At 53.4% G+C, this 26,730-nt stretch overlaps 1 protein-coding gene across 1 annotated transcript in view; it reads right to left on the reverse strand.

The window, feature by feature from the left end:
* Positions 1 to 2,732: 2,732 nt before the first annotated feature.
* DNHD1 (dynein heavy chain domain 1) overlaps positions 2,733 to 26,730 on the reverse strand; it is a 66,241-nt gene continuing 42,243 nt past the window's right edge. The window contains 25 exon segments of the mRNA XM_030831243.2: positions 2,733 to 3,102; positions 3,286 to 4,073; positions 4,297 to 4,446; positions 4,608 to 4,699; positions 5,501 to 5,702; positions 5,788 to 5,910; positions 6,105 to 6,291; positions 6,489 to 7,451; positions 7,584 to 7,762; positions 7,938 to 8,090; positions 8,335 to 8,616; positions 11,855 to 12,326; positions 12,543 to 12,974; positions 13,100 to 13,282; positions 13,532 to 13,681; positions 17,427 to 17,529; positions 17,605 to 17,809; positions 18,009 to 18,217; positions 18,411 to 20,010; positions 21,171 to 21,459; positions 21,690 to 21,882; positions 22,053 to 22,230; positions 22,431 to 25,320; positions 25,425 to 25,522; positions 25,830 to 25,955. Coding sequence (XP_030687103.2) covers positions 2,752 to 3,102; positions 3,286 to 4,073; positions 4,297 to 4,446; positions 4,608 to 4,699; positions 5,501 to 5,702; positions 5,788 to 5,910; positions 6,105 to 6,291; positions 6,489 to 7,451; positions 7,584 to 7,762; positions 7,938 to 8,090; positions 8,335 to 8,616; positions 11,855 to 12,326; positions 12,543 to 12,974; positions 13,100 to 13,282; positions 13,532 to 13,681; positions 17,427 to 17,529; positions 17,605 to 17,809; positions 18,009 to 18,217; positions 18,411 to 20,010; positions 21,171 to 21,459; positions 21,690 to 21,882; positions 22,053 to 22,230; positions 22,431 to 25,320; positions 25,425 to 25,522; positions 25,830 to 25,955 — 10,598 coding nt within the window. The 3' untranslated portion in view covers positions 2,733 to 2,751.

Consider the following 26,730-nt stretch of genomic DNA (forward strand, 5'->3'; position numbering starts at 1 on the left):
TCTTGTCTTTTTCAGCTGTCAGGGCCTTTTGCCCCTCCCTGCCAATTTGGCCTCCTCTCAGCAACTCTGTTTGGTGCTGCAGACCCCAGTGATTCTCTGCCTCGTATTCCCTCGGGCCTAACAGGTCTCTGTTCAGTTTCCACACCATGTAGGGATCAAGGGACACTTCTTCCTTGCCATGTCCCTCTGCCTTCTTTATCCTCTTGGGGCCACAGTAGGTCCATGCTGCAGAGCAGTTCCCTTCTAAAGTCCCAGGTAGGGAAGAGGGCAAAAGCCTCTGCCCTCAGTACCTCAGTTTACTGCTAAAGTCCCAGATCAGGTTGATTTTGTCATAGTCCTCCCTCCCTTGATTCCACTCCTTCATCCATCCCCCCCACCCCTGCCACCCCATCTGTCCAGACGGGATGGGACATGTTTCTCCCCTTTGTCATGTGTCTTACTTCCGCCTTCCTTTCATTGAGACTTTACTTCCCTAATGAAATTTTTTTTTTTTTTTTTTTGGCCACACCTAGCAGCATGCAGAATCTTAGTTCACCGACCAGGGATCAAACCCAGGTCCTGGCAGTGAAAGCACTGAGTCCTATCCACTGGACTGCCAGGGAATTCTCTCTAATGAGATTCTAATTTATCTGCTAGACAATTTCAACAGTGAAATTGTCAAATCTGGAACATTTTTACATGCATTCATTGTATTTGAGCGGTGCTGTCACTTGGTACTTATTTTATAATCTCTGATTAACTAAGTTTAATAATTTGCTGGGCATAATTCAAGAATGAATTGCAGTCAATTATGCATCAATAAAGCTGAAATTTAAAAAAAGAAAAGAAATGCTAGGTTACAAAAAAGTATAAATTTTGGCCTAGAGAAGGATGTGGATTTGTAGAAACTATTCTGTGCTAACCAATTTCAGATGGTTTTACTCGTATATCACTATTGTTCCCTGTTCCCACTGGGGAAAATAGTACTGATGGTAAATATGGACAGAGGGTTCATTTATCCAGAAGCACTTCTTTAATACTCTTCTAATCTCCTCTCCTGAAGGAGTAGGCATGCCCCTGGTTGAGTGTGGAAAGGAAAAGGGAAGAGTTTCTGAGGAAAGAGAAAGCTTTTGCCTCTTTGCTTAGCCTTTCGTTAAAGGAAATCAGTTGCACCGCAGTCACCAGCAAGTGGGATGACTGTGAAGAGGTTGTGCACTGATGCTCAGTATACACCTCTGTCTGCATTTCCTTCCACCATGTAGCTTGTACCGAATCATACAGCAAGGGGAGTAAGTTGTACCTAGTAAGATTTGGTGCTTGGGGGCAAGGAGAGGAGCTGTTGTTGGCTTTTAGCTGGTGTTGTCTGCTATACTCTAACCCAGCTTTTGTCAGAGAGGTTTGCCTTGGGGTAGCAAGCAATCATGCAACTGATAATAACTGAACGTATCAAAGCAGAACGCCTGATTCCCTACCTCCAACCTGTCTCTCATATTTCTCTCAGTTAGTGACACCACGATCCACCCAGTTGCTCAGTCATCCTACGGTAGATTTGCCCATTTCCCTCACTCTTCGCATTCAATCCATCAGCAAGTTCTGCTGGCTTTGCCTCCAGAATATTTCCTAAATCCATTAATTCTCCATCTCCACTGTTAATGACCTTAGTCCAAACTCCATCATCTCTCACTTGAATTACTTCAATAACCTCCAAACAAATCTTCCTCCTTGTTACTCTGAATTTCCTTCCATCCATCCACCCACCATAGAACAGCCAGAGTGATCTTTGATAAAGCTCATTTCCCAACTAATACTAATAGATTCCTTCTTTTAAAAAATACAAGCTCATTCTCATGAAAAGGCTCTAGTGATCTGCGCCTTTCTATACCTTTCCATCCTTTTGGCTTACTCTGACCCTCACTCGCAGTGCCAGCTATATGTTCTGTTCCTTGAACACCCCAAGGTTGTTCCTGCCTCAGCACCTTTGCATCTGCTGAGGGCTCTACCTGAAACCCTCCTTGATCTTCAAATAGCTCTTTCAAATATTCATCAAGCCTTCCCTGAACACCCAAACTAGATTAACTGCTCCCCTCTAGTCACTCTCTGACACATCAGCCTGCTTTTTTTTTTTTATAGCACTTAAAAGTCATCAAATTTAACTCATTTATATGTTGGCCTTTTATTATCTGTCTCCCGGCATTAGAACAACCTCATCAGTGCCTGGAAGAGCACCTCGTTCAGAGGAGTGCTCATAACTAATCGTTGAATGAACATATGACCTTGTGTCTTATTTCGCTTGTGTGTGTGTGTGTGTGTGTACGACTCACTCAGGATCCATTCTGGGGGAGGGGATGACCAGTAGGGCAGGATTGGGGCATTCCCAATAGTACTGCTAAGTGCCTGAAGAAATTTTCTTGAGTTCTAATGTTCTCCCTTTAAAAATATCGCTTGTGGGTTTAGCACAAGAGCTGAGAGCACAGTCGAGAGCTGGGTAGGGATTCCAAGTCCTGTGTGTTAGCCATCCTGAGATCTGCCTAGCCCCTTGGATACAGGACTAACCCCAGGCCCATCTCCCCCACAGTGTACCCACACTCCCCTCTCCCCATCGCCAGGCACACACCCTCTTCTGCCTTCACTGTGAACAGACCACCTCTCTCGGTCGTGTACACTGTGCTTTCCCCTCAGTGTGTCGCATTTTCAGTGGGCACACACCTGCATTCCTTATTAAGTCTCAGAAATCTTTCATCAAAGCACTCCAACTTTATTTTGGCAGAGGGCTCAGGGCAGCGGTGGGCTGCACACGTGGACTCTCCGTTGGGCACAGGTGGCGGGGCTGAGCTTCGTGGGCAGGGGCAGGTGCATCAGGATCTTCCTGCTGTGCAGCCTAGTGGTGCCGAGGGGCCCTTCCAAGTACACAGGACAGGAATACACGGCCAGGCCGGCTCGGGGTGGCACGTCATTGGCCCCCGGGGCCTGGGCGCTGACTCTGACCAGAGGCAGAGGGCTGGGCTGACTGGAAGAACTGTCCTGCAAGGCCCCTGCGAGCGGGTCCCACTCGGCGTTCCGGAGCTGTAGCCCAGTCAGCAGCAGCCCCACCTCTGGAACCCTGGGGTTTGGGCCGTTCACCACCTGGGGGCGCCAGAAACTGGTCAGGCAAGGCTAAGAAGCTGGGGGGTCGTGGTGGAGCGGGATTAGAGAAGCAGATGGGGCTAGCGGGAGTAAAACCAAGAAGAGGCAAGGTGGGGTAACTAAGACGTGTAATCAGGGACTTCAAGGGGCGGAATTGGAAACGAATGGGCAGCACGAGGATACCTGGAGGTGCAGAGGGCTGTTTAGCTCCTGACGTTTATGGGGGAGCTGACTGGAGCTAGAGCCTTGGCAACCAGGGAAATTCGTCAGGTCAACCCCAGCAAAGGCAGCCTCCCAACGCAGTGACAGCAGCAGGCGGCGCGGGCGGCAAAAGGCTGACAGGTGAAAGATGCGCTCTGGTACTTGGGTCCCCACACCCAGGTAGCGAACCAGCAGCTGCCCACGGCGCGATAGCTGTCGCAGCCAGTGCCAGGGCGGCTGAGGCCCGGCAGGCGCGTGGGGTCGCCAAGGCGAGGGTAGGCGGCCAGTCCAGAGAGCGTGAGCCACCGCGGCACAGCGCCGGGAGGCACACGGGGGCGCGCCCTTCAGCTGCTGCAACAGGCAATCAAGGTCCCGTTGCAGCGCGCCCACCAGCTGGCTCAGTTCCAGCACCTCCATCTTGAGGAAGCCCTCCAGAGGCCGCCGCGCGCTCAGCCCCAGCTCCCCCCACCCCGCGCCAGACTCAGCTTGGCGAGTGGTCTCGGTCAGCAGAGCCTGCAGTGACTCCAGCCTCCGCTTGGCTTGCACCAGGCGCTGCCGCAGCCGCCTTTCGGCGCGCCGGGAGCCTCCGCTGGCCTCCGGAACCCAAGTGGGCGAACACCGCTGCAGCGCGCTCAGGACAGCGCGACTCTGGCGTCGCAGCAGCCAGGTCTGGGGGCCAGCACTCAGTCCGCAGGTCCGGGGTTCAGGTGGTGTGGGCAGTAGGTGCATCTGGGCCTTGCACTCTTCCATAGCATCCGGCTCCCCTAGTTCTTGGGGGTGGAGGTGAGTGAGGGGTGAGAGATAAGACTGTCTCTTCCCACCCCAGACCCAAGGGAGTAGGCCTTTCTCTGACACTTTAAACCATCATCATCCCGTAACTGTGAATATTGCCCCCTTCTACACCTTTTTTGGTACCTCTGTTACATTCCCTTGAGCAAGGTGGTATTACTGGGCTGTTCCCCACCTCAACGCAGATACCTGACTGGAGCTTACCCGGGCTGGGCATCAGAGTGGCCAGCAGATACTGGGGTGTGTGTGGTTGGGCCCGGTTCCTGCTGCTGGAGCTCAAGCAGGCTTGCGTGAGGCTATTCAGGACCTCCCTGTCCTTCTCGTCTCCCACAGGACCCCCATAGAAAACTGAAGCTGAGGATGAGGTCAGAGCCCCTCAGTTACAGCCCCTCCAGTTTCCACCACCTCCCAAACCAAGGTTGTAGGTTATGTCCCCATCTCAGTGCTCCCCTCCCTACCCCTTTCTGGGCTCTCCTGGGGGCTGGTGACTGCATGGGGGACAGGAGGAGTCTCACCAGCCAGCTCCTGCATGGCAGCACTGGGATTGCTCAGGCTGGCCCACAGGTGGTCTTGGATCTGCAGGATCCGGGTCAGCGTCCCTTGACTCCTGGGGGTGGAGAGCAGGAAGTAGGCTTTCAAAACCATCTATATGCTGAGGACTTTCACATCTTTCTCTCCAGCCCGAACCTCCCTCCTGAGCTCCAGACCCACGAGGGCTCACTAGTCATCGCCACTTGGCACCACAAATACGACTTCCTTTCAACTGAAATCATCATTTCCTCCCACACCACCCACCCAGTTGTCCAAGGCAGAAATCTGAGAGCCTTCCTTGACTCTTCCCTCTTCCTAACCCCATATTTACTCTCTCCCCACTGTGACTACCCTAGTCCCTACCACCCATACCATGACCTCGTTCCTCAAGCCTGCCAGAGCCTCCCAAAACTATTGTGCTTGCCTCCAGCCCTGCCCCATCTGGTCCATTCTCCACGCTGCAGCCAGCGTGATCTTTCCAACACACAGATGGGATCATGTGTCTTCTACTTAAAACCCTTCAGTGGCTTCCCACTGTCCTCAGGATCCAATCAGGTCCCTTGTGATGGTCTTAAAGGCCCTTTACCACAAGCCTCACCTCTCCCCACTCAAGCCCCAGCATGTCCACCTCAGCCACACTGAAGTCCTCTCTCCTGCTAAGCTTAGTTCCTTCTGCTCAGAAAGGCCTCATCTCCACCTGATCTGCCTCTGCTGTCAGGACTCAGTTCAAAGTGAGACCCCTAAGTCCTTGGAGAAGCCTTCCTTGACTTCGCCCTGCCCTCACATTTTGGAGCTCCTCAGAGATGAATCCCAGCATGTGAAAAATATTCAGTGTTTGCTGAGTGACTGACAGAGTAGGATGGGCGGGGTCCCTCACCAGCACCCCCTGTGAGCCTGCAGCTTCATTCCATAGAGCTGCCGGTGTAGCAGGAGGCCATGTAGGAGGAGCAGAGGCAGCACCCTGGTTGGGGGTTGCACACAGAGTCCTTGCTGGACTAGCTCCACACTGTCGACCAAGACATGGGACAGCTCCAGGGACTGGTCCCAGAAAATAGGCATGGAGTGCAGAGTCAGCACGGCTGGGGAGGAAGGAGAGTGCTGAGTCAGCACAATACAGTTACCTCCCCGCTCCAGTCTGAGAGCCTGTGGGGGGAAGCTCCTCACCTGGTAAGGAAGCAATAGCCTCTGCAGACACAATAAGCCAAAGACGGAAATCTCTGTGGACAGTGGCCACGTTCTCTCTTGCTTGTTGAGCAGAAAGCAGTTCTAACTCCAGGTCGGAGACCACTAGGGGTCAGACATGGGGCTGAGATCAATCGCTGGGTAAAGGGTCAGACATAAGCCTAGAGATCAGACTTGAGGCTAGGGGGTTAGGAGTCAGATACAAAGGTGATTAGGGGATCAGCCATGAGATCTGAGTTCAAGCTCAGGCCCAAGTGTAGGCTAGGGTCCTAGAAGCCATCTCTAGGCAGCAAACCCACCCTTGGCTCTGGCCAACGGCCCCAGCAAGGGCTGTAGCAGCTCTTTTGGCCAGTGAGGCATCAGATGACAGTTCTCCAGCACCAGCCAGTGCCCGCTGTGCATAGCCTTACGGAGAATGCCGACCACATCCGAGACCGGGTCCCAGGCTTCAGAGCCCAGAGCTATCACCTTCAGATGCTTCTGCCCCTGAGGACCAACAGCAAAATGGCAGGGTAACTCAAAGGGATCCTAGGGTGACCCAAGGGACCCAGAGTAATGCCACAGATGACCTGAAAAGTCCCTGAGTAATCCAGAAAGATCCATGAGAATGCTGGGAGGGGAGACCCACACCCCATCCCAGCCCTAAGAGCCCGGTGGCTCTGGCCGGGAGGCTAGGCTCAAACCTGCTCGTGTTTGGCAGCCAGTTTCTGGATGACGGTCAGGGGGTGCACGGTGGCGGTGGGGTGACCAGGTGGTGGCAACAAAATCAGCGTGGGCTGAGTAGCCTGACTGTGTTCAAAGGGTATGGTGGGAGCACGCAGGTTTTCATCCAGGGGCCGGCCCAGGAGGCTGGTGGTGAAGGTTGCCAGGGCACTGGCCAGGCACTCAGGGCGCAGCACACGCCACAGGATCAGCTTCTGGAGGAGGCTGAATGGGTCAGTCCCAGGCCCCGGTGCAGGACCCAGCACTGTGGATGACAGTGACAAGTAAGCCTGCCAAGCACTGGAGTGGCCTGCCAGGGATGCACACAGCCCAGCATACGGGGGCAGTACTTCCAACATCTCACATTCGTGCCAGGCTCTCAGCCCTAGCCAGGCCGGTCGAGCCACACCTGGGTCTGGTTTTCTGTAGCCTGTGCTGGGAGAGGCTGCCAGTCCAGGCCAGAGGGCCAGCCTCTCGAGCTCCGGTGCCTTCCTTGCCACTTGCAGCAGAGCCAGAGCACCCAAGGCACCCACCAAGGGTACTTGGGTTAGGCCCAGTGTAGCGGCAGTGCTGCCCAGTAGCTGGCGGGTCAGCTGTCTTTTTAACTGCAGCAGATGGCAGGGTAGTTCTTCCTGCTGATGAATCTCACCTTTCATGCTGTTCAGAGCCCGCTTGGTGGCTGCCAGCCAATTCTCTGGACTCATACGGAAAAGCGGTAGCAGGTTCTGCAGTGAGCTAAGAGCCTTTATGATGGCCATTCCATGCCAGACCACATGCCGATACGGTGCCCACGATGCCACCTCCTGCCTCCTCAGCTCTTCTAACTCCTCGAAACGGGCACGCAGCCGACACAGCTCTGCCTGGGCCCTCACCATGTCTCGCAGGAACTTGGCTGGTTTCTGACGCCTTGGGTTCTGGAGCAGCAGCATCGTCAGCAGCCGCTCCTGCAAACAGTCCCTTGTTGCGCGGATCCGGCCCTTTCCCACGTAGCTCCCGATCAGCAGCGCTCATCTCCACCCCCGCACCTGGGCCGCTGCAAAGCTCATCCCAGCCCACAGACCGGACCCCCCAAGTACCTCAGCAGCCTTCACAGCTTCCCAGGCGTCCAGGAATCTGATCCTCAGGTCCTGCCAGTGGCTCTCAAGCTCAGGACGCTCTGTGCACAAGATTTCACGCAGCATCTGTTCTTCTAGGATTTCCATGTTCATGCCCAGGTCCAGCACATTCAGGCCTTTCAGCAATTCACAGCCTAGCACTTGGAATCACATGGGAGACGCTTAACCTCTTCCCTGGAGCAGAGCCAGGGGTGAGAGGCACAGGGAGTGTGGCTCCCTGCTACGGTCCTGAGCCCGCTCTGGGCCAGACTGAGTGAAGCTCAGGCCCTGGTGTTCCCACAAAGCTGTGCTGGCGACTTACCCACTGGGCCTCACCTTTTTCCAAAGAACTGAGGGGAAGGGTAGTGCTCAGATAGAGACAGAAGCCAGGCTGCAACTGGGGTGGGCACAGCTGTTCCCGCTGCAGTAGCCATTGCAGTTCTGGGCACTCTAGGCCCAGCTCCATGTTGGTCAGTAGCACTGGCAGGCCTGCGAGGGGGAGGCAAGGACACCCTACCCACCATGCCAGCACCTGGGCACCCCCATGCACAAAATCGGGCTCCGATTTTGCTCCCCTCTGGCTGACGGGAAGGCTCCCTCAGGGCTCTTCCACTGAGTTAGTGCCCAGGGTAGAGGTGGGAGCTGAGGTCAGACTGGGGTGTTGGAGTCCTGTGGGGCCACAGAGTAGGGGGAGGACACAGGAGACACGTGGGTGTATGGGACGAGTTCTCACCACCGGCAGCTGCCTCCCGGAGCTGAGGCCCCAGCTCTGGGTCAGCGCCTGAGAGGACTTGGGGTTCGGGAGGGGGCGGGGACTGAGTCACAGTCCCCGCCCCCTCCTCCTGTTCTTTCTCCTCTTCCTCCTGCGAAGCTTCCTCTTCCTTGTTCTTCTCCGTGATTCCCCTTTCTCCTGCCTTCTGTTCTTTTGTCTTGTAACACTCGTCGCTCTCATCATCTTCGTCTTCCGTGTCCTCCTCTTTAGACTCTTTTCCCTGATTTCTCTTGAAGCCCTTCCCTGTGGCAGAAAGATGAAGAGGGGCTCTTCTCAGGGAGGGACTCAGGCTCCTGGGGAGCCCCGTTCACCCAAGGGCTCCAGCTCATGAAGGAAGTTCTGCGAGAAGACACCTTAGGAAAGTCACTTAAGCTCTCTGTGACACAACTTCGTCATCTGCAAAATGGGGTTGATAGTAGTGAGTACCTCATAGGGTTACTGTGAAGATGACATGGAACAGTGCATACAAAGCACTCTGCTGGTACCTACCAAGCACTCAGTAAAGGGTAGCTCTCATTATTGCTACTCTAAAATTCCAGGGAGGGGTTCTAGTCACCCCTGACATCAGCTCCATTTCTGCTTTTCTGTAGGTTGGTTAGAAGAGTCAGTGCATTTCCCTTTTTGCCTGAGCAAATTCTGTCACTAACAACTACAAGAGTCATCACTAGCATAGAGGTCATTGCCTGGAAGTAACAGCTGGTAGGAGAAAGGCCATAGACTGTGGCATTAGCCATGCCATGGACAGTGCTGTGCACCGGGTGGCTAGCTGACCAGCAGCTGTCTGCAGCCCCCTTCTCCTTTGCCTCCTCTATTGCAGGATCTGGAAAAGATAAATACTTATTTTTTTAATTGTCAAGAAATTTTTTAAGGATTTTTAAAAATATTAAGTGTTCAAGAAGTGGGCAAGTGGAGGTTGCCAGGTCCACAGTTTGGTGTGTTCATTTCCTATTCCTTAACAAGTTACCACAAACTTAGCTAAAAACAACACCCCATTTATTATCTCTCACTTCAGTAGCTTAGATGCCTGATCAGGCACTCTGCTCAGAGTTACACTGGGCTAAAATCATGGCTAAAATCGGGCTATCCTGGTGGTGCAGTGGTTAAGAATCCACCTGCCAGTGCAGGGGACACAGGTTTGAGCCCTGGTCTGGGAGGATCCCACATGCCGCGGAGCAACTAAGGCCGTGTGCCGCAACTACTGAGCCTGCGCTCTAGAGCCCGCGAGCCTAGAGCCCATGCTCTGCAACAAGAGAAGCCACCGCAACGAGAAGCCCGCGCACTACAACAAAGAGTAACCCCCGCTCGCTGCAGCTAGAGAAAGCCCACGTGCAGCAACAAAGACTCAACTCAGCCAAAAATAAATAATTAATATTTTTTAAAAAAGGCTAAAATCACTGGGGCTGCAGTGCTCATCTGGGACTTGTGTGCTCTTCCAGGCTTACTATTTTGGAGTTTTTTGTTTGTTTTTGTTGTTTTATTGAAATATAGCTTATTTACAATGTTGTGATAGTTTCAGGTGTACAGCAAAGTGATTCAGATATATATATATACACACACATATATACGTATATATATATTTATTCTTTTTCAGATTGTTTTCTATTATAGGTTATTATAAGATATTGAATATAGTTCCCTGTGCTATACTGTAGGTCCTTGTTGTTTATCTATTTTATATATAGTGGTGTATATCTGTTAATCCCAAACTCCTAATTTATCCTCCCCGTTCCTTCCCCTTTGGTAACCATAACTTTGTTTTCTATGTCTGTATGTCTATTTCTGTTTTGTAAATAAGTTTGTACGTTTTTTTATTGATTCCACATATAAGTGATGTCATATATTTTTCTTTGTCTGACTTGCTTCATTTAGTATGATAATCTCTAGGTCCATCCATGTTGCTGCAAATGGCATTATTTGTGCACACACACACACACACACACCCCACATCATCTTTATCTGTCGATGGACATTTAGGTTGCTTCCATGTCTTGTCTATTGTAAATAGTGCTGCTATGCATACTGGGGTGCATATATCTTTTCAACAAGGGATTAATATCCAAAACATACAAACAGCTCATATAGCTCAATATCAAAAAACAAACAAACAAACAAGCAAAAAACAGGGACTTCCCTGGTGGCGCAGTGGTTAAGAATCTGCCTGCCAATGCAGGGGACACGGGTTCAAGCCCCGGTCCGGGAAGATCCCACATGCCGTGGAGCAACTAAGCCCATGTGCCACAACTACTGAGCCTGTACTCCAGAGCCCGTGAGCCACAACTAGTATAGTTGTGCAGAGTTCTTGAGGAGAGGCATTATATATATATATATATATATATATATTTTTTTTTTTTTTGCCGTACTCAGGCCTCTCACTGTTGCGGCCTCTCCCGTTGCGGAGCACAGGCTCTGGATGCGCCGGCTCAGCGGCCATGGCTCACGGGCCCAACCGCTCTGCGGCATGTGGGATCCTCCCGGACCAGGGCACGAACCCGTGTCCCCTGCACCGGCAGGCGGACTCTCAACCACTGCGCCACCAGGGAAGCCCATGACTAATGTTTTTGAGAACTTATTATGTATTAGGCACTGTGTGAACTCTTTTTTCATGAATTATCTTACTTAATACTCACAACAATTTATGAGATGGGTATAATTAAGACCCTCATTTTATTGGCAAATAAACTTGGGCTTAGAGAGGTTAAATACCTTGCCTGGGTCACACAACTAGCAAAGGACAGATAATTGACCCAGATAGTCTGCTTATAGAGCCCCTGTTACAAATTTATTATACACCTTCTATTCTAGATGTCTATTGTTCTTACCAGTACAACCCTCAACCCCTTCTTCTGGGAAATAAACACTCTCCCTTCCCCTAGGAAATGCTCCCTCCGATGCTCTACCCAGATGAGTCCCTGATCCAAGCAGGACCAATAGAAATATTTCGCCAGAATTCCCGAACATTGGATACATTTGGGTAGTAAAGCTCCGAGTTGTAGTTCAAGTTTCTAATAGTGCTGAGCAGGTCAGGATGCGGAAGATCACGGTCAGCCACGTAGATTCAGAATCATTGCAATATGGGCCCCAAAATGTAAATGTGACCTAATTTATTAATATCATGTTGGCTGGGGACTTCCCTGGTGGTCCAGTGGGTAAGACTCCGTGCTCCCAATGCAGGGGGCCCGGGTTCGATCCCTGGTCAGGGGACTAGACCCCGCATGCATGCCGCAGCTAAGAGTCTGCGTGCTGCAACTAAAAGATCCCGCGTGCCGCAACTAAAGATCCCGCGTGCCGCAACCGAGACCCGGCAGAGCCAAAATAAATAAATAAATATTTTTTAAAAATATCATGTTGGCTGATGAAATCTGGGATACCCTGGCCATAAAAATGTAGTGTCTTCATTAGGAAAGGGAAGAGCACATGTGGCTGAGAGTGTTGGGCAGCTCAGACACCCAAGATGCACTGTGTTTACTCTCCCTGGCTTTACCTCTGTCTTTGGTGGGACCTGTGGCCGAGCATCCAGCCTCTTCTAGAGGCAGTGGATTCAGCCAGGTGAGGGCCTGGTTGCTGGGGTCAAGCAGCAGGGGCCAACGGCAACTGAAGTAGTGAGTGTAACTTCGCAGAAGCAGGCCTGCCAGGCGGGCTGACTTGGCCTGGGGCTTCAGGTCTCGGTCCCACTGTAACTGTTCCGATTCAGAGCTCAGCAAGGCCAGAAGGCTGAAGGGAGAGCGTGTGGAGAGCAGGGCTTGCTTTGGTGGCGTGATGACCGATTTCTGCATCTGCTTCAGTGCCTGTGCCACGTCATCTGGGCCCAGCGGCTCCTCACAGCCCCTGCAGAGAGCCAGCCACTTGTCGAGTAGCTCCTGGCGCCGCATTGGTGGGAAGGGACCCAGGTAGCTGATGGCGGCTGAACACAAGACAGCATCTCCGAACACAGTCGTGCAGTGTCCCTTCAACTTCTGGTGCGGAAAGGAAGACCAGAGGGTGTGTAGGCCAGCGGGGAGGGTAGAGGCAGAGGGTCTGGCAGAGAGGGAGTAAGGCAGGGTGTGGAGGAAAGCGTGGCAAGGAGGGCAGAGGGGGACAGAGGAAGGCAGTGAGGGCACGGCGAGGAGCAGAGGAGTGGGACTGTGGTGCAGAAATGAACTTTAGGGGGCAGCCTAGGAGGGGCTGGCTACCTGGAGCTCTGTAGTCCAGGAGTGCATGGGCGTGAGCAGTGCAGCCTTGATGGGCCACTTGTGATGATGGCCACGCCGAGCCTGACCGAGTTTCTCTGCCACATGCTTGTGGGAAGCCTGGGCATCTTCCAGCTTCTTGGACAGGGCCAAACTGTACGCTAGGATCTCCTGGGCCTGGAACTGGTACTGGCCCAGGCGGGCCTGCTCCCGAGCCAGTGTCGCCTCCGCCTGCTGCAACAGCAGGCCCGTGGGCAGTCCTCGGCGCCGTGCCAGCCCGTAGTCCAGAACGGCCCAGAGCCAGGCTGCCAGCCGTGCTGCAGGTGTGCTCACTGCTCGCAAGGCTGCATCGCTCATGCCTGGAGCTTTCAGAGCTAGGTTTAACTTTATAATCTCTGAGTCTGTCATCTTCTCCTTAGGGAAGAACACCAGCTCCTGGGAGAGTGTGTGTTAAGAAGGGTGGGGGAAGACATAGGTGCTCTGAACCTTGCCCCACAGCCTTGCCAAGTCTCCCCTCCATGCCTCCACTATCCTCCTCCATTGCGCCCCACATTCCCTACCTGATAAAAGTCCTCAGTGCATAACAGCTGCTTGGCACTGGCCCAGCCTGTTTCACGGTGGAAGAGGTCACACAGAGCATCGGTCACCTGGACCACAGATTCTGGTGGCACTCGATAGCTCCGTATCTCCTCAAAGTCAGCCACCTGTAGCTGGCTCAGGGGCTCCAGGAATGCCTTGCCCATCTGAATGAGGAGAGATGGGCTCTTGAAGTGAGCTCCCAGAAAGTCCTCTTTCTTCAATGTATTTCTAGGAGGGATCATCTTCTCCTAGGGTCCCCAAAGGGACCACACCCCAAGCCATCTTATTACCTTTACCCCCTCCCCCAGGAGACTTCATGACAAGTCAACCCATCCTCTCCTCTGGGCATCCTGTGAGGGGTTGTCCTCTTCCAAGAGAGGAGCAGTGCAGGGCAGGCAGCAGGAAGAGCCCACCTGCTCCAGGAAAGCCTCATGCTGAGCCTGCAGGGCATCCCGCTGCTTGGTCAGTTTCTCAATGAGGTTCTCCTGCTGCTGACACCCTGCCAGCTGCCGCTTGTGCAGAAGCTTGTTTTGGTCTAGCTGCTGATGCAGTCTGCTGAGGCTCTGTGAACAGAGTTCAGGCTCTGTAGCTCTAGATCCCGGGCCAGGTGGGAAGACCCCAAGGGAAGACCCCATGGGCCTGGACTCAGGCATACTCCTCATTCGATAGTCAGGGTGACCAAGTTGAACTCCACATAGGCCACAGATACATGCTGAGCTCTGAAAGTGTCATTTTCTTATCTGTGAGTTATACATCTAGTAATGCAGCCCCGAGTGGGTGGGTGCTTCTCCTGACCTACCATACAGGCCCAGGAAATCTGAATACAAAGCCTACACACTTAACCACTGGGCTACACTCTTCATCTTACTTGACCCATCAGTGGCATTTGCCGCAGAAGGCAGCTCCTCCCTCTTGAACATTCTCCTCTCTTGACCTTCATGAGCCCATGTTCTTCTTTGTCTTTCTCCAACTTCTGTGGCTGCTCGTTCTCAGTCTCTTCCGGTGCCATCCCTTAAATATTTCTCAGAAATGTTTTCAGGGCCCCCGTCTCTTCTCAGCCTACACTTCTGGGCATCCTCCTTAATCTCATGTCTCTGATTACCACTTATACCTTAACAACTTCCAAATCTGTATATCTAGCCAGATTCTTTCCCAAGACCCACACCCCCGTATCCATCTGCTTAGTGGGAATCTCCTCTTTGGTGTCTCACAGGCCCCTCAGACTCCACGTGTCCAGAAGTGAACGTATTAGCTGTGCCTCGTCAGATCTCTTGCAATCTTACTCATCTGTTCGTGTGTTCTTTTCTCAGAGAACTGCGGCAAAGTACATGGAAGTTTCCCAAGGAAGAAACCTAATTGTTACCCTGACTCCATCTCTTCTAGTCCCCCAAACCCAACCCATCTTCAAGGCCTTTTGGTTCCACCTCCTAAACGTCTCTCGTATCTACTCCCATCCCCAACGCCATCATTCACGCCCATGCTCTCTCACTCCTGACCTTCTGCACTGGCTTCCTAACTCCTACTCCCATCCTCTAACTGGCTTTTCATGCTGCAGCCTAATTGGTTTTCTCAAAGCCAAATATCATATCATCAGGTCCCTTAACACTTGCCACTTTTTTCATTTGGTTTACAATGCCTCCATGACCAGGAGGCCTCTACTCATCTTTCCAACCTCATTTCCTTTTCCTCTCCCAGCACTCTGCTCTCCAGCCATTCCTGACTTTCAGCTCCTCCAACGTGACACACATCCTCTTGCCTGTGGGCCTTTGCACCTGCTGTTACTTCAGCCTGTGACACTCTTCCCAAACCCTTTTATACGTAATCTTACCTAACCTTCAGGTATGGACCTTGATACTTCATTCATTCGTTTACATATTTAAGGAATGCTTTTGAACACCTGCCGTGTTCTACACGTGCCTCTGTGTTACATACTGTGTGGCACTGTGCTTTCTCTAGAAAGTCTTTCTTGATACTTCAGAGTATCTTGGACTTGCTGGACTTGCTGGACTTGCAGAGTATCCTGGACTTGCTCTGTCATAACACACTGTTTTGTAATCACCTGCATGAGCCTATATCTTCCAGTAAACTAGGCACCACGAAGGCAAGGGCAGTGTCTTATCTTTCTTATTAGGAGGCAATCTAATACATGATAACATTTATCGGGCTCTTGCTATGTGCCGGCACTTTGAAGTGCTTTACATGTAAGATCTCATTTAATTCTCATCCTGACCTCTCTGGATCTGAGTTTTCTCATCTGTAAAACGGAAGAAAGGATGGCCTCCATAGAAAAGTTGAGGCGAAAATTCTGTCTACCTATCTAGATGTAAGCATAGATGTAGACATGGACAAAAATATTAATGAGTGCTCGGACAAAAAGTATGGAGTTCAATTAAGTTTTCTGAGTACAGTAATAAATAAATGAACCAACTGAATATGAGAGGGAAAAGAGATGGAGGGGCCCAGAATGGCTCCTGGGATTTAGCTTAATTCACTAAGTGGATGGTGGCCATTTCCTGAGGTAGACAACGTTGAAAGAAGTACACACCATTATGGCTGTTGAGTGAATGCCCCTGAGCCTACGAAAATCTCATATCCAGATTTGGGGGTTCTTATGTTGTGCTCTGATGCAACTGACCCAGGGATCAAAGAATAATAACGTCCCTAAGCCATATCAACAATTCCTGGTATTATCCATTTTGGGAAAACGTAAGGTCCAAGACAAGAAACTGGAATTTGGAAAACATGGGAAAGAGGACTCCTGTCCCTCTATGAACGTCTCAATTTTTTTGCATCTCAACTGAGTCTTCATGTTTCATCTAAGCTAGTGATCCTCTGTGGCTGATGGTAGGCGGGCACCAGTACTATGAGGACTGCACAGAACACATGTGGAGTAGATACGTGCACTTAGACACAATGTAAGCCATGCCCCCGGAGTTGCGTAACACTGGATGACAGCCCTGAGGGCACCCATCAGAAGAGGCGGGTTAGGCATTGGGAGCTGGAAGCCCTGAAAGTCCAGTAGAAAGTAACTCAGATTATCTGCTCATAAGTTGATCACTAGTTTACTTCACTGTAGTTATCCCTGAAACTTCATCAAAAAGTCTTGCGTAGGGCTTCCCTGGTGGCGCAGTGGTTGAGAGTCTGCCTGCCGATGCAGGGGACACGGGTTCGTGCCCTGGTCCAGGAAGATCCCACATGCCGTGGAGCGGCTGGGCCCATGAGCCATGGCCGCTGGGCCTGTGCGTCCGGAGCCTGTGCTCCGCAACGGGAGAGGCCACAACAGTGAGAGGCCCGCGTACCGAAAAAAAAAAAAAAAAAATCTTGTGTAGCAGGAAGGAAAAAGAAAATGCAATTTCAGAATTCCTCTTATTAAAAACAAAAGAAAAAAGTCTCTTTATTTTAGGAAAACACTATTAACTAAGAGTGTTTGACTACAGAAGGTGTGATGACCCCATTGCTACCAGTTTTAGCCAGATATGAGCGGTTTGTTTATTCAAAGAAGAAAATTGCTCTGTATAAGAAAGCAACAGGATTTAGGGTTTGGACTAGAAAGAAAAATCTCTTATTACATGAGCACTGTATTTGGGGAGCTCTAAAGGGAAAGTGGGGTGGCTGAATAGCATTGCGGAACAGTATTGTGGAGATGGGAGGAGGATAGAAAAGTCCGTCACTAGCAAATGCCCTGTAGAGGAAGGTGACAGAGAGAAATTCAGGACACTGAGGTCTAGTATGCCGTTTAATCCATTTCTGGCTCTGTTCTAGAATGTAAATGGCCCCCACAGCCATCTCCCATCCGCTGTACATAACAGTGTATATTTTTATATATACAGTGTATATATTTGTGTATTTGGTGCTTTTGTGGAAGGAAGCCGTGCAGGGACAAAGCAGCATGGGAAGAGAGGACAGCTACAGGAGGTGTGCCAACTAGCAGTGACAGAGAATCCAGGAGAAGAGGATTACAATGAGAGGAGACCATGAGGATGTAATCCTGCCCCATCCCCAACGGGGATCTCTGGAGAGCTTGGGGAGCATACTGAAATTCACACAGTCAAGGTACCAGGGACAACAAGAAGCGGACACTTGGGTTTCACGTGTTTAGAGGAACCAGCCCGATCTCAGCTGTGCCATGGGGAACTTTGAGCCTGAGCTCTAAAGGAGGAGGTGGCAGGAATTAGAGAGATCCCCTGGGGAAAGGGGGACTCTCAGGAGACAAGAACTAAGGTTCAGTCTGTATGGTTCCTCCAAAGTCCCCGTTTGGGCTCCCGCTTTGACCCTACTGTGCATGCCTCAAAATCCTCTCCCCTTTACCTTGAGGGAGTCTTCCAGCTGCTGCTCCAAGCTGACGACCAGGTTGGCGTGGGCACTGTGCTGCTCAATCAGCATCCTCAGAATTCCCAGGGCATCCTGGATCCTGAAGACACAGTGTGCCAGTGAGTGGACCTGAGGGAGCAGAAGGAGGTACAGGGGAGGGAATGGGGCCACTCACCGCTGGGCCTTGTTCTTAATCTGCAGGGTCATCTGTTGCTGCAGCAGCACGAAGTTGTCCAGGAAGTCCAGGAAGGTCTTGGGGGTGACGAGAGGCAATTCCGGGCACAGGTGCCGGTGGTAGCTGGCAGCCGAAAGGTGGATGAGAGCCATGGATTTGGCCACACTGGGAATTGAGGCCTGAAGGTCTGGGCACTTCAAGAAGTCTGCAACAGGCATGGCTTTAGCCTGGACTTGTGAGTTCGTAGGGGAAGAAATGACAGAGACCCTCTCTCCTGGCTCAGGAAGGAGGGCAGAAAAGGTGAAGGGGGCTCAGCAGGTTCTGGAGAGAGAGACTGACCTAAGTAATAATCCTTTTTAGAACCTGGTCAAGATGAGTGGCAAGGACAGGTAAAAAGGGCTCACCGTCATCAAGGGGTGGACTCTGAGCCCCCTCCAGATGGTGCTGGGCCACACTGACCAGGGAATCTTGGTCCCAGGGTTCGTAGCAGTCGGTGCTGGCGATGGCCAGTTGAAGGAGCCTCAGGAAAAGGGTGGAAGGCAGCTGTTTGTGGGCCTGGTCATCTCCAATCAGGATGAACATGTGCAGGTGGCTGCACACCTGCTGGTAGAACCTGTGGGGCAGGAGCTCAGATACCGTCCTCCCCTTTATCCCTGTTTGCCCATCGAGGCCCCCATCCCAACCTGACGCCTCAGCCCTGCTCTCTGTGCCCTCACATCAGCCCTTAGGTTGTGTGGGGGATTTGGGCCTTTGGCCAGGGTGGGGCAAGGGCAGAGCAGCCCCTAGCTTGGGGTTCTGGGCCTCACCTCTGCAACAGCATTTCCTTCTTGACGTTCTGCCTGACACTAAGGTTGTCCCTGGGGAGATGTTCTTCAATGTTGTCCAGATCTGCCTCTGTGTACTGGTCAGGGAACCTGCCTGAGGTTGCCAGGGCCAGCAGGCGATGAAGGGTAGTGAGATCCACACCCTTGGGCACCAGCAGGGCCACTGGCTGGCCTAACACGCCAGCATGCCAGCTGGCATCCCGCAGACACTGGAGAACGGCCTCCTCTGATCCACGTGGCAGATGGAAGAGGCGGGCCTGACAAATGCTAGCAGCCAGAGTGACGGCAGTACGGCGCCCAGTCCCCTGAGCCCCCGAGAGCAACAGGCCATGCTGCCTGGGCCTGGCTAGCACCCGGACCAGGCGGGCCACATGCCGGGCCATCGAGCGGCACCGGGCCAGGTGGGGGCTCAGCTTCAGCTGCGCAGCTGATGTGGCCAGCTGCTCCTCCAGGCTCACCCACTGCCGTTCCACGTACAGGTTGGAGCTCTCCGAGTTGGACCGCAGTGTCAGTTCCTGACTGAAGACCAGGTCTGAGGGCTTTTCCTGGGGGCGGAGCAGTAGCACCTGGAGCAACAGCGGGGAGGTCACGTCTACCTGGCTTGTCTTCTGCCACCAGTTCTTGGCTCTATTATTCAGCTGGAGTTTGCAGTTGGAGGTCCTTGTGCCTTCCTCCTGGCTTATCTTCTGACTTAGGCTCCCTGTGGCCACCCTCTTTACTGGTGCTCTGGACGGCGCTGAATCATTGGACACGGAGCCTGTGCAGACCTGCAGGCCGTACGGGTCCTCGTCCTCCTCGGTCTCACTGCCGCTGTCGCTCAGGTCCCCCCACTGGTCCAGCTCCCCTTCGGACTCCACTCCAGGCACCTGCTCTTCCCCCTCCTCCTCCTCGTAGCCCTTGCCCAGGCTCGGGGGCGCTGGCCCACAGCAGAAAACATTCTGAGCTACCTCTAGGAGCAGGTTGGCACAGAAGGAGCGTTCCCCGGGGCTGCTCAACTGGTCACAAAAGGTTCTCTGTGCCTCATGCAACCAAAGACGCACTATGTTGCACGTGGCCATCGTGACTGCCAGGCGGGTGCCGCATAGGCCGGACACCTGGTGCAGGTGCTCCTGGTGGCTGGGACAATCCACAAAAGCCCGGGAGCCCACCCTGATGGGCAGCAGCTGCAGGCTGCCCAGCAGCTGGCTCACAGAGTGCAGGGAGAAGCGGTAGTGTGGGCGGAGGGGTGAGGGCAGAAAGCGCTTGCGCACCGCCTCCCAGGCCTCCACCGACGCCTGGACCAGGGCTCTTGCTAGAACACTCTCCCGCTCCACAGAGGGGAAGCTTTCAAGCCAGGCCTGGATGCTGGGCACGTGCCTGCTCAGCAGCGTGGCCAGGGTCACGCTGCCCAGGGCCAGCACGGTGAAGAGCCGAGAGAGGCGTGGGCACAGCGGGAGCTCGCAGAAGCCTGGCACTGTGGCGGTGGCAAGGAAGTTGACTATAGGCTGCAGCGTCTGCACTTCCAAGGTGCTGTGGGCGTACACGGTGCCGTCTATGGCCTGGCGCAGAGTCTCCAACACCGGCTGACAGCTCTTCTCTGGGTCTGTGGGCCGTGAAGAATAACAGAGAGAACAGGCGTAAGTCCACATGACAGTGTCACCCCACTCTTCCTCTCCCTGCCTCACTGGGTCTGCTCCTGGCACACACGGGGTTCTAAGGAATTTTATGCATCTGGTGTGTTGGGACTTGGTAAGTTCTTCTCTCTCCCTTGCACTCTCCTTAGGAGTGAGTGACTTTTTTCCCCCTCTTCTGCCCCAAATCCTACCTCTAAGACCAATTACATATTCCTTAAGTGAAGGTTAATGAGTAGGAAGGTTTGGAAACCGAGACTGGTGGAAACATGCTCAGAGCGGGATGGAAGAGGCAGGCTAGCAAACGCACAGTCATAAAACCATAGTTGTCATAGGTTTTCGTACAGAGCACAGGATGAGTATCGAACCTAGCCTGGAGGCCCAGACCTCCTGGAGGAGATACTGCCTGAGATTATTTGTAAAGAATAAGTAGGATTTAGCTAGATAAATGCAGGAGAGAAGGCCGAGAGGATGGCGATCCCAGAGGCTAGAGGAAGCCTAACTTATTGGATGCCTGCGTTACAAAGTTGAATCCAGTTAGAGGACAGAGCATAAAAATCTACAGAAGAAAGACTCATCACAAGAAACCTTGAAGAGCATTTGCCAGAGCTCCCGGTCATGACTGCCTGAACCAGGGAAGATGGAATGGAAATAGGTGGAGAGCTTTGAGAGATACTTGGGAGGCAAAATGAAGACACATGGTGACTGGATATTGGTGAGGGAGGGGAAGATGTCAACAAGATTTCTGGCTACAGTGACTGGATGGATGGTGGTACCAGGTACTGAGAGGGCACGTGAGAGCAGGGTTTTGGGGGAGGATGATGAGTTCAGAGTTGGATCCGTGGTGTCAATGGGACAACCAGGTAGAGACATATAGCAGACTGTTAGATAGACAGATCTGGTGCTTAGAAGGGGATCTTGGAGACGGAGATTTAGCAGTCAGAGCATAGAGATGGTGGATGAGGCCACGCAAAGGACAGGATTATTCAGGGAGCGTACGTAGACTGAGAAGATATTAAGAATGGAACACTGAAGTTTGGTCTGTAGGTATATGTTTGAGAGTCGAATATTGCTAGGGCTTTTCCAGTCTCAAGAGACGACAATGACACATTCCCTCCTCCCAGCTCCTCACCGGAAGCAGCCAGGTGCAGATCTTCCAGCAGGAAGAGGAGAAAGCCTTTGCAGTCTACGTGCTGCCCAGGCCACGGGCTGGCTTGTGATTGGCCCTGGACGCCCCGGCTCAGCAGGAGGCGAAGGTGGGCGGGACTGACGGCAGGGTGGATGGGGCTGGACACGTAAGGGTGCTGTGGCTCCACTAGCACGTGCACAAAGGCTGACTTCCCCGTGGCTGCCTCTCCAGCCAGCAGCACCGGGTGTCCCTCTGACAGAAGCAGGTCCACCACATACAAGAGCCGTTCGGTCTATAGGACAGGAGCAGGGCTTACTGTGGCAGCTCCAGGTTAGCACAGCGATCTAGCCGAAAGTAAAGGTCTAGGAATCTTGTGTTAAAGCTGTATTTGCAGAACACTGCATGCATTCTGGAGACTGTGAAAACATTTCAAGGAACGGGAGCAGGTAGGCCTAGGACATGGACCGCCCCAGGATATCTCTTTGAGCCCCAGCCCCAGCTACTGCCCCACTGTCCTCACACCTGAGGAGAAGGGTTGAAGGTGCCCTGAGTTCCCTTGATGCGGCTGCGCAGGTATTGGCCAGTGAAGGGGGCCAGCGTCCCATCTTCAGGGCATACATGTAGATCAAACACCAAGGCTGAGGCTGGTAGCTCAGGGTAGTTGGAGAGGCAGCTAATAGAATCCCTCAGGAAGGTATCAAAGAGGGGCCAGAGCCTGCTCAGATGGACATACAGGCAAAAGTGTCAGACAGTTACAACAGTTCCATTTGCGATACACTCACACACTCCACCCTCCCCCAACAATGTCACCTGGGTTTTGACTCCCATGGGCCACTCACTCCATCTCAGCCCTCTGCATGCCCCATCCCCCATCCCTGTAGATACCTGGAGGGAAGGTGGGCTCCAAAGCCCCAGATCAAAGCAAAAAGAAAGCTGCTGACAGCCAGCAAGTGCTCCCTGCGCTTACGAGGCACAGCGTCACTGTCAACCTGGTACAGGCGCAGAGAGCTGCTTTTCGAGGACTTGAAGCTTCGGGCCACAGGGTCACTATAGCTGAGGTCCTCTGCAAAGGTCACCACGGCCAGAATCGGAGCCCCAGGAGGAAAAAGGGGAGGGAGTTGGGGGAAGAGAGTAGGGGTTGGCTATTACTTTTCACTTTCAGTCCCCAGGCCCAAGTCCACCTAAGAACCTGGGCCACAGGCTCGAGCTATATCCCAGCTATCCTCAAGGCCACATAGCTCTCACATCAGCCCTTCCCTTCACCTGGGATATGGGCCTTCTCCTTCTCATCTGTGCGCAGGTGTGGGTCAAGCAGACAACGCAAGATGCGGGCCAAGCTGGTGACTTCAGCCACACCTGGGCAAACGGCCTGCTGCCCATGTACCTGCAGCAGGGAGCTGGCACCCTGGCAGGTGAGGAATCGGAACGTTGCAGGCACCAGCACTTCTGCCAGGTGGTTGAGCTCAGTGACAGTCTGGAGCTGCAGGTGGTACTCCTGGGGCAGGGCTGCCATCAGGGCGCTCAGCATAGCCTGCCAAGTCTGCTCCCCACGGCACCAGACTAGGGCACAGCGGCCCACCGCTGTGGGAGACATGCCTGTCGCATCTCCCACCTCCATCAGAAGAAAAGTACCTGGGGGTCGTGCTATTTGCTGACCATTGGGGAGGCTAAGCTGGGGGGGGTCACCCAGGAGGCAAGTGATGGAGTCCAGCCAAGCACCACCGGAAGCCCCATCGCATATTATCCAGTGATGAATCCCCACTGATTCCTGCACCTGCCCCCTTGCGCCCACAGTCTTACACCGACTGGCTTCACGAAGCAGCCTGGGGAAGACACCGTGGTTCCAGCAGGGGCCCTCCAGCCACCCCAGGAACTCCTGGGGGCTGAGGACACTGGGATACAGGTGGGTAATTTCCACAGGCTGGCAGCAGCTCTGGGTCGAGGGGTCCTCCATGGCTGCCGACCAGTTCTGGATCTTAAATAAGCTGCGCCAACATGTGGTCTTGCCACTGCCTGCGGGGCCCAGGAGCAAGACACCTGAGGCCTGGCCCAGGGCCTGACTCAGCTGCTCCAGGGACCCCAGAATATCAGGGCTGGGATGCAGGCCTCCTTGCTGCAACTCCTCCACCAGCAGTGAATTCCTCAGCCCGGGGGCTATAGGCTCTGCCAGCACCTCGCTGGCGGCAGGGAAGAGCCCACAGAGCAGCTCTTGGAGGTTGCGCAGGTGGACCCCATCCGGGATGCTGAACAGCGGGGAGCGCAGCAGGGCACGCAGTAGGGCGGCCTCCTCGATGGCGGCTAGGCTGCAGGGCTGCTTGGACTTGGGATCCCCCTTGGTCACGTTTAGAGCCTGTATCATGTCTTCCAGCACCTTCTTGAGCAGGGGCAAGCGGCAGGGCGGGGGCCCAGACACCAGCTCACGCTCAAGGGAGAAGAATTTGGATAGCCGGGTAGCCATGCGGGAGGCGTCCCGTATCCCCGCACCCAGCAGGGTCAGCTCTGCCACTTGCCGCAGGTCAGGCAGTGTCAGTGCCACAGGCCTCAGTAGTTGGCGCAGGTTGGCAGGCACGGCAGGGCTCAGGGCACGCAGTGTCAGGAGACAGCCGTAGCCGAGGCGCACGTCCACGTGATGTTTCTCAAAGAAGCCGCTGCCGAGGAGCTGGGGGTGGGCGGGGTCAACGGTGCTGGTACTTCGGGAAGCTTCCTGGTACAGTGGGGCATAGAGGTGGCGCAGTTTGGCCAAGCGCTGGCCCAGGGCAGAGAGTAAGCCAAGGGGCAAGTGCTGAGCTGCTTCTAACAGGAGCCAGGCACCACCCTGCAGGGCACCGTTCAGGTAATTGCTCAGGCTTTGGGCCTCTATCTGAGGCAAGCAGGGCACCACCACCAGCTGGCGCCCCAGGGCCTGCGCTAGCGTCTTCACCATAGCTGCCTTGCCCACACCATCAGGGCCCAGTAGGGTCCCACAGGCCACCTCTTCCAGGGCCAATAACAGCACTAGGGCCGGCCGCTCAGGAAGCAGGCTGGGTAGAGACCCCAGTCTGGGACCCAGGTACTCGTAATTGTACAGGAAAGACCGACCCAGCACATCTATCCAGCATGCAGCTGGTGACAGAGAAGTCTCAGTAGGTGCGAGAGACTTGGGACTCTGCAGGGGGCTTTGGGGAGTGGTGTGGGGTGAAGCCAGGCGGTACTTGAGTTGGCGGGCCCAGTGGAAGTCCGTCAGATCACTGACCTGGCGTTCCTGCAGCAGCTGTGCTATATCCCGGTGAGTCACTGTCATGACCAACAGGGCACTGAGCAGGCTGGTCTGGCGGACAGAGGGCAGGGGCTGCTCACCCCGAGAGGCCCTCCGGGCCCGCAAAAAATTCACCAGTACGTCAAGCTTGCGCACGTGCATGGGGACCGCGGCCGGGGCCTTCCCTTCAAGCAGAGCCTCCTCCATGTTGGCCCGCCATACCACCTCCTCTGCCACCAGCACACACTGCCACGGGAAGGCCTGGACTAGGTCCAGCCAGTGCTGGACATACATCTGCGGGGGCGACTGGCTCTGCTGGGGCAGCTGCCTGAAGGCCTTGTCTAGGGACGGGCCCAGAGCAAGACGGGCAGCCACACAGTCCTGCAGCAAGTGCACCAGGGCCAGACGCAGACCCTGCTCCAGGGAGGCCAGCCACCTGGGGAGATCTGAATGCAGAGGAAGGGACCCCGGCAGCTTCACCTCCTCCCCACCTGCCCCGAGCACTGCAAGCGCCTCCACCTGAGTCTGTGGGCTTGGGCTTGACTCCCGGTCATCCGTGCTTCTATCAGTTCGGCTGGACTGGAAGCTCACGGCATGCACGTGAGGAAAACAGCGTCGTGCCCATAGCTGGGCCTCACAGGACTCCAGCGGGGCAGCTAGCAGGGCCACCAGCTCACTGCCACTGAGGAAGAAGAGGCGGGGGAAGTGAGCACATATGGCATAGAGCACGCTCTCCAGAGCCACGATGATGCCCTCCAGCTCCACGGAGCCCGCTTGCAGCAGCTGTTGCAGCTGCTGGCCTTGGAAAGAAGGGCTCCGCTTGGCACTGGGCACTATAAGTGACAGAACCAGGGGGTCAGCTACAGAGATCCTCATCAGGGTCCGATACTGTTCGTCCACGGCCTCGAAACGGGAGCGCTGTGGTGAGAGAGAAGGTGAGAGTGAGGGCGGCATCCCCCTCCCGCCCTGAGCCCCACTGTCCAGTAGCACTTGTCCACTCTGCCACACACACCCTTCCCTACCAGGTCAGAACTAGGAAACTGGATCTTCATCTCATGCAGAACTTTATTCAAAAAGATCCACTTCTGCTGGAAAGTCACCCACACCTGCAGCAGGGCACCTGTGAGAAGCAGCCAGGGGAACATTGGAGGGAGACTAGGGTTCCAGCTTCTGCAAGGGGGTCCAGCCTGCTCCTGCCCTCTTGGGATGCCCCACTCCCAAAAAACTCTGCTCAGCAGAACCCAGGGACCTTGCTCGAAGGAGAGAAAACCTGCAGCGTGAATAAAGACCTGGTCATTTCAGCCCAAGAAGTGGCCCTGAAGGAGGTCCTCACTCTGTCCTCACCCACCCCCGACCTCTCTCCCCATCCTTCTGGGCCATCTCACCTCAGGACCCACCCATCAGCCCAGCTAGAGGCCTGCACTCACTCAGGCCATGCATGATAGTCACCCACTCCAACGCCATTTTGTTTAAGTCTCCTGACTTCTGGGTGGCCAGGAACTTGAACAACACCTGAAGACTTTCCTGGATAGAATCCTGCAGGTTGCTGTAATCTAAGGAAGAGTGGGCTCGAGCTGAGCTGAGCTGGCAGTCAGATGGGGCAAGGGCAGGGGTGACTGATACCCAAAATACACTGAAACTCACAGATCTCAAACTACTCTCTAGAAGACACAAACTTTTTTGCTTCTACTAGTTGAACCTAGTATGCTCACCAAGAGTCAGAGTGTGTTTGCAAACTTGTTTACGTGAGTTCCGTTTGTGTGAGTTATAATTTTAATTACAGAAGTTAATCTTATATCATGTTAACCACTGAAATATGGGTGGCAAAATAGTTGCTGGTTCTATGGAAACTATGGAAGGGTTTCAGTAAAGCCAATAAAAACATGACATTAAATTAGATATAGGCAAGGCGATTTTTTAAGATTGTGAAATTATAATAAAAATCTAGAAAAGTTCTGGATTCAGATAGCTTTACAAATGTCCTCACGTCACTTCTCAACTTTACAGAAACTGAAAGTGGAAATAGCAGATGATGTATTAACGCAAGAAAGGCAGTGAGGAGCTTCTATCACTTGACTGCAAATCAAAGAAAACCTCGTCTTTAGATTAAAAGGTTAGTAAATAAATGTACATTATATGATTTAAGCTAAAATAAAAATCTTAAGCCATGTATGCATATTTTATGATTTCCCTGTTTAACTAACTTTCTGAATTTGCCAGTTGGGTTTCAATTAGGCTGGATAAGAGAATTTCTCCTTTACTTCCCTAATTGTACCATCTTGAGTGCCCGTACATATGCTGCTCCCTCTGACTGGCATGCCCTTCTCC

Source organism: Globicephala melas, chromosome 8 (genome assembly GCF_963455315.2).
Source record: "Globicephala melas chromosome 8, mGloMel1.2, whole genome shotgun sequence".
NCBI classification, from domain to species: Eukaryota; Metazoa; Chordata; class Mammalia; order Artiodactyla; family Delphinidae; genus Globicephala; species Globicephala melas.